This window comes from Xenopus laevis, chromosome 7S (assembly GCF_017654675.1).
Source record: "Xenopus laevis strain J_2021 chromosome 7S, Xenopus_laevis_v10.1, whole genome shotgun sequence".
Lineage (NCBI taxonomy): Eukaryota > Metazoa > Chordata > Amphibia > Anura > Pipidae > Xenopus > Xenopus laevis.
The window spans coordinates 86,822,053-86,834,989 of record NC_054384.1 but is presented as its reverse complement, the minus strand read 5'-3'; the positions used below and the strand labels follow the sequence as shown (position 1 = coordinate 86,834,989).

The following is a 12,937-nucleotide window of genomic DNA, read 5'->3' as shown; positions in this document are numbered from 1 at the left end:
GGTCAGTTAGCGGGTCTCATCTAAATTTCTTATGTTATGTGCTATTGTCTATATTTTACTCCTTTTAAAGTTTTCCAAAACTTTTTTTTGTCCCTGCCCATTTTTGATGAAGCCACTTCCGGTTTGCAGCAACATCACTTCCTGTTTGATGGTGGTTGTCGGTTTGCGGATCGGGTTGAGGATAAGGCAGTTGTGGGTCCGGGTCGGGTAGCGGATCAAAGTGGGTAAATATGCGGGTTGCAGTTTGGGTCGTGGGTTTGGGTCGGGTCTGGGTTTTAGAAATTGGTTCCGCGCAGGACTCTAGCACAAAGGTACAGAGGAATTTTAGAATTTAGGGATCATTTATGCTCAAAATTACAGTGACCAAAGTGCAATTTCAAGCACAATCACCATGTTTATTCCATAGTGCAGTTTATTTCTTTGAACAACAGTGTTGTGGATGCGAGGGGTAATTGTACCTGGCGCAATTGCCATGCCTGGGTTTAATGAGGGTTAACACACAACAAATGAGCCCATATATCTTGCCATCATCAAGTCCCAGAGAAAGAAGAGATCCAGTCAACAGGTACCTTGAAATTACTGGTATCACAGGGGGTTGCTTGGGTTTGTACCCAACTAAGACTCCAATTATATATTTTATGCAATGTGTGTGTATGTATATATATATATTACACACATATACATATATATATATATAATTATTTTTTTTATTTATTTTTTTTCCTTGAAACTCCATAATTCATGTAATTTTTCGGTTTAAACAGGGGACATTTTCTTAAAAAAGGGATGTGTGAAACAATACAAGCTTAAATTAGATCCAAATACACAATTGCTTCTAGACAATAATTCAAAATGATTTCCAAAGAATGGTCAGTCGCTGGCTACACAAAACAATAAGTAATTCACAGTTATTTTTGGTGCGTTAGGAAAAGCCATATCACATTCAGACACATTTATGGGCTGCCTTGTTTAAAAAGAAAGTATTTTGTGTTCTTTTGTGTCAGTGTAAAAATATATTGGCCTGAGAATGCCATAATGTCAGTGATCTTGAATTACATGTTATCCACTTTTATGGTCGAAAACAGTTATACTAACCAGCACTTTTACTAAAATGTCATCCATTATTATATTATTAAAAATCTCTCACTATGAATAGGTTTGTTTGCTTTATTAAATGACATTCTTCCATTCATACAAATTCAATTCCTATAATATATGTTTGCCAAATGGGATCTTTCTGCTCAACAGCTAAACCATCAGTGAAGTAGAAACTATCTTTAAGTATATTCTTTCAGAAGGAATAAGTATTGAGGTCGGTACATGGCTTGTTCATACTTGTAGCAATTTGAGTAGTTATGAGGTTGGTTATAATGAGACCACCATGAAGTCTGTCAGTTTCACTAAGCAATTTCAGGTCACATGTTCACCTAAATCTGTCCCCCCAGGCATGAAAAATATTTCTGTGCAAGCTCAAAAAACATGGATTTACCCATATTTTTAAAAATTCAGAACAGTATTTTAACGTGAGACCAGCCTGACTTTTAAGGGAGGGGGAAACAACATTACTACTTATGTTTTTTTTTGCTGTTGCCACCTAGATTTATTTAATTTTTTATGACTTTTAATGACATTGCAATGCATATGGCAGCTGTGCTTCTAGTGGGTAACAGGTCATTGTCTCAGTGACCAGTTGGCAAGCCTGATGCTATTGAGGGTATGATCAAGGCTGATCGTGGATCATTCATGGCATAACAAGGGACAACAGAATTGTTTAGGATTACAATTTCTTTAATTTTTGGGTTTACATCCCCTTGAAACATGAAGGAAGTATGCAGGGCAGCCATCAGGGGGGGACAGGGGGGAGAGTTGTAGGGGGCCCGAGGGTAAGGGGGGCCCGGCCACGCCACACTTACTTAATTAGCCATGCCCCCCATCTTTCTGAGAGCTGCTGACTTCAGGAAGGCATGGACATTTAAGTGGCCCTGGTCACCAATTTTGGCTACCAATTTTTTTTTCTCACGTGGGGTCCTAGCCACCAATATTTTTTAACGGGGGGCACTGGCCACAAATGTTTTTTTTATGGGGGGCCCTGACCACCAATATCTTTTTATTTTTTATTAACATGTGGGAACCCTAGCCACCAATATTTTTTTTGTTTTTTTACTGTGCGGTGGGGGGCGGACCTGTGGGATGGGGAGGGCGGACCTGTAGGTGGGGCTTGCGGTGGACGCAGCCCAGGGGGCCAGGGAAATTTTGTCGTGTGGGGCCCTGTGATTTCTGATGGCGGTCCTGGAAGTATGTGCTAGCTAGGGACGCACCGAATCCAGGATTCGGCCAGGATTCTGCCTTTTTCAGCAGGATTCAGATTCAGCCAAATCCTTGTGCCTGGCCTAACCCGAATCCTAAGGATTTAAAAAATGTTTTCCCCTACCCATCCCTAATTTGCATTTACAAATTAGGATTTGGGTGAATCCAAAATAGTGGATTCGATGCATCCCTTGTAGTCATGGGCGAATTTGTCCTGTTTCGATTTGCCCCGAAACTTGTGAATTTCTTGCGAAATTTGACGCGCATTAAAGTCAACAGGCATCTGTTTAATTGACGCCGGAGGCAAAATTGTCGCCCGTGCTAGAATTGTCGCCGTTGTCAAAAAAATGTTGACTCCGGCAAAATTCTATGCATTGTCGCAAATTTATTCGGTGGCGTCAAAACACTCAAATTCATTGCGAACTCGCGACTGGCGCATAAATTCGTCCATCACTAATCCCTAGTGCTAGCATCCATTTAGACAGATGTGGTACTGTGGCAAATAGAAGATATGTTCAGTTCTCAGTATGCAGCTGCAGAGATTCTCTGGATACGGCACTAAATTGGTTGCATCCATTTTATTCCACTTTCTATAATAGCAAATGCGCCTGTGTGCACTGCACTCCTGGCTTTGAAAATTACTGGTGGCATTTGACTCGGAGAACAAAGTAATAATACGTTTAACAGGAACAGCTCACCACAATACGTGTCCCTTTTAATTTAACAAAAGGCACAGAATCAGCGGTTCCATTTAATTCCTTTTCTTCGAAGCTAAATTCATGGTTCAGTAAAATGTATTTTGGTTCGGGGGGGGGAGTCACAGAGTTTGTTGCTGTAAAATAGAAATTAAGCCTTGGTAGTAAATTGCTACTCAACTGTGTGGGCTAAAAAAAGCAATTCTGTGACAGAAAGTGTCTTTTTGATGTAATAGTCATTTCTCTGGCACGGTGGCATGCAGCCCACAGGGGCAGATTTTGCTTTCAGCTGATTATCATAGTGACTGAAAACCACTCACATCTGAGCAATAGGTGTTGCAAAGTGCATGCAATTATAGAGCATAAACAATAACAGTAAAATCAAACACTGGCCTTGCTTTCATGCTTTAGTCTAATGGTCACACAAACTGCCTGTTTGCTCAAAGAAAGCTCACTTCTGCGAGGAACCAAAAGCTAAAGAAGATGGCACCGGAGAGCTCTGCTACTCTGCATGAATATGCCAATGTACATGACAGGGATACTTTTTCCACTGAGTTACTAAGGAGGGAGAAAGCAGTGAGGGGGGCCAATGGACGGAAGGGGATGGGGATTTTTGATTAACGAGGGGTTTAGTTCTCCTTTAAAAGGAATTGGACAAATGAAAATGAATGGCAGTTGGCTGCACTTTTTTTATTCATTGATCACAGTGGCATGTGGCTTATGAGCTCAGGATTCATAGTGTCGGCCAATAGACTTATCAGTTAACCTCAATGAGTACGCAATGATATCAAGAGTCACATAGCAGTCAGTAATGCCAGAAAATGACTCACACTCACTTGCTCCCCACCATAATGTTCCTCATGGTCGGGATTATTGCTTATAACAGCATTTTGGGCAGGAAAGCATTTTAATTCTAAATAAATGCCTAAGCTATGCTAAATGCTGTACATTATCTATAACCAGCAGGGGGCTGAGAGCAAAGATTTGGCATTAGACCATTACTATCTGAATAACGAAGGCACTGCGCTGTTTAAGTTGTGGTTGGAGTTTTGGGTATCCGTATATCATATGCAAACACAGATAGACATTGTTACTACAGGTATGAGAATTCCAACAGTACCCTTCATCCTTCAAACACGGAGCACCAGCGGCTTTAAAACATCCATTTATTAGAAATTCTTTAAAACATCAGACAGAGCGCATAACAGTCAGAATGCTTAACGCGTTTCGTGGGCAAAACCACTTCCTCAAAAGCTTTTGAGGAAGTGGTTTTGCCCACGAAATGCGTCAATTACTCTGTTTGATGTTTTAAAGAATTTCTAATAAGTTGATGTTTTAAAGCCACTGGTGCTCCATGTTTAAAGGATAGTGTTGGAACTTAGCGTTGGAACTTTCACGCATCGGGAGCAGATTACGTAGCAGCACATCGGATACTCATCAAAGGGTCAGTGAGTGCTCCCTGCTTTTTTCGTTTTTACTACAGGTATGAAACTTGTTATCCAGAATACTCGAGACCTGGGGTTTTCCAGATAAGAGATATTTCTGTAACTTTGATCACAATACCTTAAGTCTGCTTAAAATCTTTTTATCATTGAGTAAGATTGTTTTCCTACCAATAAGGATTAATGATAGCTTAGTTGGGATCAAGTACAAGGCACTGTTTTTGTTATTACATATAAAAAAAGAAACGTTTTAAAAGTTTGAATTATTTGATTAAAATGGAATCTATAGGAGGCAACATGCCCATAATTCTGAGCTTTCAGGGTTTCCAGATATGACCACTATATCCAGTATAACAGCTGGGTCATTCCTGCTTCGCATGTTCCTCCCAAGTCATTTGGTCTAACCATGCACATCCTTGCCAAGCTCCTTAATACTTGTAAAAACCTTCATAGTCCTCCCGTGTCCTGACTGGCATTGGGGCACAAGTGAAGACAGACCATATTATCTCAGTTTATTGGGAAGGAGAAAGAACAGAGAACATGTGTTATCCATCATGAACATTGCCTAATTACAGACTTCATTTCATCCTCAAGATTGCACAAAAAGACTTATGGATGGGATCTCTCATGTTTTGCCTCCAGATGAATAAAACCACATTATAAGTAGGGTTTTAGTTTCACTTTGTTTTCCTATAAAAGTTAGTCTGCTAAGGAAAAGGGAAATATCTGCTCTGTGAGCAAAATTATAGCTTTACAGAAAAAAAACTTTTGTACCGAGGATCCCATGGCTATACCATTGTTCTACTAAGATGGGTAAAACGTACACAAATTTGAGCTGTTTTTTTTTAGAAATACGGCAATTGGTATTACGTTATATTACATTTCTTTTCCCAGAATGATCGGTGCATCTGTTCTGAGTTATATTGTGGTTTTGGCTGTTTATCTTATACAAATAAGTAAATGAACTGTAAGCATCTAAAAATTGTGTGTATTTTATGGACTAACAAGTCTCGTTTGTGTGCCGCAGGTATGTCATCATGCAGACTGCCAGCAAATGAACCAAAAGAATCCTCTTAACTTGTGCGAGTCATGTGACATCAAGTTCCACAGCACCATGCACTTTGACAAACATATTCGCTTTGACTTGCCTCCCCAAGGTAAGAGATTTACACTGGCATTACTCTTCCTTCTTGGACTGGGTGGAAATAAAGAGAGTTTTAGAGCCATACAGACCTCACCAAGGGATCAAAACTTGAAACCTGAGTGAAATGTTGCCTTTAATAGCCTGAATTTTAAGTTCTATATCAGTCAACACTCCTATATCTAAATATTAGATTTAGATTTTGATATTAAATGCATAGTGGTGTTTTAAAATCTGGCTACCAATGCAGGGGGCAAGTCCATGCTGCAACTTGAACACAATTTACCAAAATCGACACTAATTTGCATCCACATCACTACTTTACAAGCAAGTTGTGATAAGTATAACTTCATTTCCCCCATTGTTACATTTAAATTCTAGGAAAAATGTTGCATCGTGTGAAAAAATCATGACAATTTGTGTCCAAATAGTGCACTTTTAACATTGCATTGTCTTTTTAAAAGTGGTTTCAAATCTGAATATTCTGTTTGTTATACATGAATAATAGAAGTTTCTGGCTACTTTCCATTTAGTTATTGACCCCTAAAGCATGGCCTCAGGGGCAGATTTCCTAAAGAGAGAAGTGACTAACGCTAGCGAAAATTTGCCAGCGTGACTTCATTTTGTAACTATGACTCCCTAACGGGCGCAGGCGTCACTTCGCTGGCAAAGAAGACAGAGGCAACAGTTGCTTCGCACTCTAACGACAGGCAAATTTTCACTCTGGGAAATTGACGTAACTCTGCAACTTCACTAAGATGCGGATTTTACTGAACGTTACCTCTTGCGCCAGACTTGCCTTCGCCACCTCAGACCAGACGAAGTGCAATGGAATGCATAGGACTTCCCCAATTTTTGGTTGTCCCAAAAAACGCTGGCGTCTTTTCTTTTTTTCAGGTACCCAGGTTCCCCCCTACATCACTCTACTCTTTTAGCCAGGTACAGCGAAGGGGGTAGGTTTGTGGGCTTCTGGTGGTCCAACAGGGTGGTAGGCCTTTGGAGGGATCCAAGGTTTTATGAAGCTATTTAGTATTTCTGTTTGGTTCCTCTGGTCACACTGGTACTCCCAATCTCAATGCATTTTGGTGGCACCACAGGGCTTCAGAAAGGAGACCAAGTTTACTCAGTAGATTTGCTTCTTAGAGAGGAAAATATTCTTTTATATAAATAAGAAATACATGATCAAAGTTGTTCAATTTTCTTATTTTATGTGAATGAGCAACAAAACCTCTCTACTTAAAAGAAATTGGCCACAAGATAAACCACTTTTCCGCAGTATAAATATTTTATCATAAGTGAAATTTCTGCTGCCGTATAATGAGTCAATGACTCCCAAACTTTCCTTTCCTTTTAGAACTGAGTCAGATATTTTAATCAAAGTGCAAAATGAATGGGGAATTGTTCCATAACCACACCTTACATCGAAAAAAAGGATTCCTCTTTTCTGTTGTTGTTGCTGAATCCTCTCCAAGTATATACTTGTTATACAGCAGAGGTTTGTATTTGTTAATGTGGTTGCTTAATCCCTCACATTGAAAGAAGGTTGTACTTTCAGGGCAGGACCCAAAAAAACTATAAGAACTTCCTTCCACTGAATAGTAATATGATCTGAAATAAACAGCTATAGCAATTACATGCAACCAGAATCACAATTAATTGCAGTTTGAATTACGAGCATTGCAATCAGCACAATTTTCAGAGCCAAAACTACTGAGCTACTGAAGGGCAAATAGACTGAATGTTTGTTCAGTGCCCGATCCTGCAGCTGTTATTATTACTCTGCAGTTATCAATGTGGTATAATCGTTTATTTATATAATTGCAAACAAACTGGAACACAAGACTTTACTGAAGGTTAGATGCTATATTTACTCATGAGTCACAATAGCACTGCTATAAAATATATCCAAAAACTGTGTGTGGCTTTACTTAAATTTTTTCCTTTTTTTTATCATTACAGCAGTAATACACTATAGTTATGGTAAAAAGTAAACTGGGATGTTTCGCTTTGTGTAAATGAAAAACCGCAGAAATTTTTTTGAAATTTCACCAAATTGCATTGGAGTCAATGGGAAGGCAAAATTACTTTGCAGTCAGGGACGTTCCTGCCAATAGGGCCTCAGTCGGCAGCCAGTTACAAGGGGTGGCAAAAAGCTTCCTCTTGCAACTTTAAGAGCTGAAATTTTGAAGTTTAACCTGAAAATGTGGCTATGCTAGTGCAAAAAGCGCTATTGCACTTATTGCACTAACTATGCCGCCCCGTTTTGACCCACTTCAATGCTGATTTTTAAAAGTGGAGTGGGAGAGGGGGGCCAGACTGGGGCTGCTGCCTCAGGTGGCAGTAGCCCCTAGATTGCCCCTGATTGTGGTTAAGCTCTGCAATAGCATATCCATTGCCCAACAGCAGGGGTCCCCAACCTTTCTTGCCTGTAAGCAACATTCAGATGTAAAAAGAGTGGGGGAGCAACACAAGCATGAAAAAGTCCCTTGTGGTGCCAAATAAGGGCTGTGATTGGCCATTTGGTATCCCCTATGTGGACTGGCAGCCTACAGGAGACTATACTTGCCAGTATACTTAATTTTTATGCAATGAAAACTTGCTTCCAAGCCCAGAATTCAAAGACAAGCACCTGCTTTGAGGCCACTGAGAGCAACATCCAAGGGGTTGGAGAGCAACATGTTGCTCAAAAGCTACTGGTTGGGGATCACTGCCCTACAGTGTTAGAGAAGTTCTACAACTGCAGAAACAAATTGTCTAGATATCCTTTTGCTTAGGCCAGAAATTCTCCAAATCAGGTTGGCAAAAACCCTTTACTACTCCATTTTAATGAATGCAGAGTGCAAGCAGGCAGCAAATATAGTGGGTGAGGGGTCGGTCAATGACAAGAAATTTGCAAAAACAGTTAATTGCTGGCTAAGCTGCAGATTCCTCCATGAAATTGTACCATGCCAAAAAAATCATGCCTAGCAGACATTGTATTTCTTGGGAAAAGCTAACTAATTGCATTTTGTGTCATTATATACAGTATATAGAAATCATCTAGTGAAGTCAGACGGAAGTGACATAGGTGACAAAGTGCTAATGGAAATGCAAAAGTGGTATATTGTCCCGGAAATATTATTATTGTAGTGGCATTTCATGAGCAGTTTTCCGTAGGACATAATGGATTATATTCTAAACATAAAAAGTAATTGGGGATGGATTTTATTTTTTTCTTAACTTACCATTTTTATTGTTATTTTTTAAGAGTAAACATAGAAAGGAAAGAAGAACAGTTTTCCAGAGACAGGTCATTGTCAAGAGTGAGTTTATTGTCATTTCATCCATATACGTTTGTACAGTACACAGTGAAACGAAACAACGTTCCTCTAGGACCATGGTGCTACACACAACATAGATGTACCGGACAACAGACAAAAAGTGCAAGTGCAAAAATATGCAACTCCTGCAAGACAGGACAGCATAATGCAGGGACAGGACAATACACTGCACACTCAGCAGATGTAATAAGTTAAGTAAATAATGTTAAATGTCAGACATGATGGGTGTATCATTGTGATATGATAGTAGTAAGAATATGATAAAGGGCAGATTTGCTCATAGAGAACAATTTTATCCAATGGCTATTTATTTATACAATGGCGTACAGTGGCTGTGTAACGTTGTGGTATAAAGTAAGGTCAGATAGAGTGTGTTTGTGAGAGAGATATGTTTGGTCCCTGAGTATTCAGGAGCCTTATGGCTTGGGGGAAGAAACTGTTACACAGGCTGGTAGTGAGGGCCCTAATGCTTCGGTACCTTTTTTCAGATGGCAGGAGTGTGAACAGTGAGTGTGAGGGTTGTGTTGGATCAGCCACAATGCTGGTGGCTTTACGGATGCAGCGAGTGGTGTGAATGTCCGGGATGGAAGGAAGAGAGACACCTATGATCTTCTCTGCTGTCTTCACTATCCTCTGTAGGGTCTTGCGCTCCATGACAGTGCAGTTCCCAGCCCAGACAGTGATACAGCTGCTCAGGATGCTCTCGATAGTCCCTCTGTAGAAGGTTTTGAGTATGGATGGTGGGAGATGGGATTTCCTCAGCTTGCGCAGGAAGTAGAGGCGCTGTTGGGCTTTCTTGGCTAAATAGCTGGAGTTGTGAGACCAGGTGAGGTTCTCCGCCAGGTGGTCACCAAGGAATTTGGTGCTTTTGACGATCTCCACATTAGAGCAGTCGATGTACAGTGGCAGGTGGTCACTCCTAGTCTTCCTAAAGTCAACAACCATCTCCTTTGTTTTGTCTACATTGAGAGACAGGTTGTTGGCTCTGCACCAGTCTGTTAACCGCTGATGAGACCCACCACGGTTGTGTCATCAGCAAACTTTATGATGTGATTTGTGCTGTGCGTGGCTGTACAGTAATGTGTCAGCAGAGTGAACAGTAGAGGACTAAGCACACAGCTTTGAGGGGCTCCGTTATTCAGTGTGGTGGTTCTGGAGATGATATTTCCAATCTTGACTGATTGAGGTCTGTCGGTCAGGAAGTCCAGAACCCAACTGCAGAGGGAGGTGTTCAGTCCAAGCAGTGTTGAATGCTGAACTGAAGTCTATGAACAGCATTCGAACGTAGATGTCTTTTTTGTCCAGATGAGAGAGGGCCAGATGGAGGATGGTGGCTGTTGCATCATTTGTTGAGCGATTTTGATGGTATGCAAACTGTAAGGGCTAGTCCACACTGGGAGATAGCGACGCGACAGTCGCCGCGACCGGCGCAGGCGACAGTTTTGTATGGGCGCCTATGTAAAAACGCCTGTGCTAACCACACGAGGCGATGCGCTTTTCAACAGTCGCCTGAAAAAGCCTGGCGAGGCATTTTCAGGCGACTGTTGAAAAGCGCATCGCCTCGTGTGGTTAGCACAGGCGTTTTTACATAGGCGCCCATACAAAACTGTCGCCTGAGCCGGTCGCGGCGACTGTCGCGGCGCTTTGTCGCCGCGACCGCAAACGCGTCGCTGTCTCCCCGTGTGGACTAGCCCTAAGGGGTCCAGTGCTGGTGGCAGCAGGGTTTTGATGTGTTTCTTGACAAGCTTCTGAAAACACTTCATGATGATGGGGGTGAGTGCCAAGGAATGGTAGTCGTTGAGGCAGCACACTGGTGACTTCTTTGGTGGTGGTTTTGAAGCACTTTGGGACAGTGGAGGTGATCAGGGAGATGTTAAAGATGTTAGTGAAAACATCTGCCAGCTGATCTGTACATTGTCTATAGAAATCTGGCAAATCCCCAACAAGATATGGCAGGCCAACAGATTACCCCCATACATGTGCCAATACGCTATCAGCTTGATCTGGAGGAGGCACTATGGCAGAGAAATTCATCCTGTGTATCGCCAGCTTATGATCAACCAATTTTCAATGTTGCCATTTTATAAATTGGGTTGTTTACTAACTATGGGGTAATATAGCATGGCTTCATAACACTTTTACATCAACCTCTGGATTGTCTAGATATGCTGGGCCACCTGTAGTCAGGGTGTAATAATAAGGACAAATTAAATCTTTGCTTCCATTATACATAGTGCATTACTGGTACAGTGTGATTGGTTGCTATGGGATTGACCCTCTTATTTCATTACAACTGAGTCTTCCAAGGAGCTGATACTAAAATTGACACCATGGTCTCTAGCAGAATATTGAGTGTCAAAGGCAGAACACTTGTAACATTAACAATGGAGTAATGGAGTGTGGGGAAAAGACAAGCCCTTACTAAGTGTATATAAAATCAAATCCAGTTGAAATCCACGTGAGCATAGTTTTTCAATGTATCAGCTTCACCATATCGCATTTCTGCCTATTCCACGTATTCTGTTTCAGGTGCAATATTTCAGGTGACTCCTAAAACAATAACTTGGTTTCTTCTTGCTTTTAAATTCATGAGAAAGTATTTTCCATGTGCGCCCCCACCTTACGATCTGGAAAATATCTCCTGATGTTAGTCATAGGTTGCTGTATAGACAAGGCTTCTCTTTATTTCCTGGTATAGACAATTAGAGAAATCAGTGTGTTGCTTTCCTGCCATTATGAAGATTTGAGGGATGGGATTTTGTTGGCATCCTAAATGGCCCGTAGTCTGTATTATATTTACAGTGCACAGTTGCTATATATATCTGTTGCCTGTATAGTATGAATAGTAGAATGCAACAGGAAATTGAGAATACTATAGACAAAAATTATTATAAGAAGATTGGCAATTGAGCTTTACTCTTTGGGATGTCTACATTTTTGTAACATTTAGTTATGCAACTGCCCATGTGAATGTCCCACTAACCCTAGTAACCAAACAGTTAAATGACTGGAAGATGAATAGGGGGGTATAGAGATACAAAAAAATAGTAATAGAAAAAAGAATAATGATAAAATTCCGGATTCTGAATCTTGCTTCTTGGTTGCCAGTCATCTTTCAAAGAAGTGAGGTAGGAAGGCAAATAATTTAAATACAGGTATAGGATCCGTTTTCCGGAAACCCAGTATCCAGAAAACTCCAAATTACGGAAAGGCCGTCTCCTATAGACTCCATTTTATCCAAATAATCCAAATTATATATGATTCCAACCAAGATATAATTAATCCTTATTGGCAGCAAAACCAGCCTATTGGGATTATATAATTTTGACTTGATTTTATAGTAGACTTAGGGTCAGATTTAGCGAAGGTAGAAGTGAAAATTCAAATTAAAAAAATTTGAATTTCGAGCTAATTTTTGTGTACTTCAACTAGGGAATAGTCCAAATTTGATTCGAAAAATTTGAATATGATATGATCCAATTATGGTGATGGGGTACAGGTATGGGATCTCCCTCCATATATATCCAAACAGCTGAAAATTGCAGGAGGACCATTTCCCGTAGAGTAGATTTTGACCACATGATTTTCATTTTTTTTCAATTATTGCCTTTTCCTCTGTAATATTTAAACAGTACCTTTGGTAGTAACCAAGTTGCATGAATCCATTTAGGTGGCAACACAACTGTATTGGGTTTATTTAATGGTTAAACATTTTTTTTAGTTGAGGTATGGTGTTAAGGTATGGTGATCCAAAGTATGGAAAAAACCCTTATCCATAAAACCACAGGTCCCAAGAATTCTGTATAACAGATCCTATACCTGTATTTATAAAGTTGTGTGTCATCCAGGGCCGGATTTACATAGCGGGCACCGCTAGTCCCGCTGCCATTTGTCACCCCGGTCCCCTCCCCTTCATTTTCTCCTTCATCAGGTCGGGAGCACTGGGGATTGGTGCATGGGAAATTTAAAAACTATTGTATCTCATGATTCGCCCCAGAGCTTCCGAGCCAATTGCGGGTGTGGTTGGACCTC

The 12,937-nt window shown here is 40.7% G+C and overlaps 1 protein-coding gene across 2 annotated transcripts in view; it reads left to right on the top strand.

Moving 5' to 3' along the window:
* Positions 1-12,937, top strand: part of plekhg5.S (pleckstrin homology and RhoGEF domain containing G5 S homeolog) — a 183,895-nt gene that overhangs the window by 81,328 nt on the left and 89,630 nt on the right. For both annotated transcript variants that reach the window (XM_041571485.1, XM_018227969.2), the window contains exon 2: positions 5,472-5,601. In XM_041571485.1, the coding sequence (XP_041427419.1) occupies positions 5,499-5,601 (103 nt within the window). In that variant the 5' untranslated portion in view covers positions 5,472-5,498. The remainder of the gene's footprint in view (positions 1-5,471; positions 5,602-12,937) is intronic.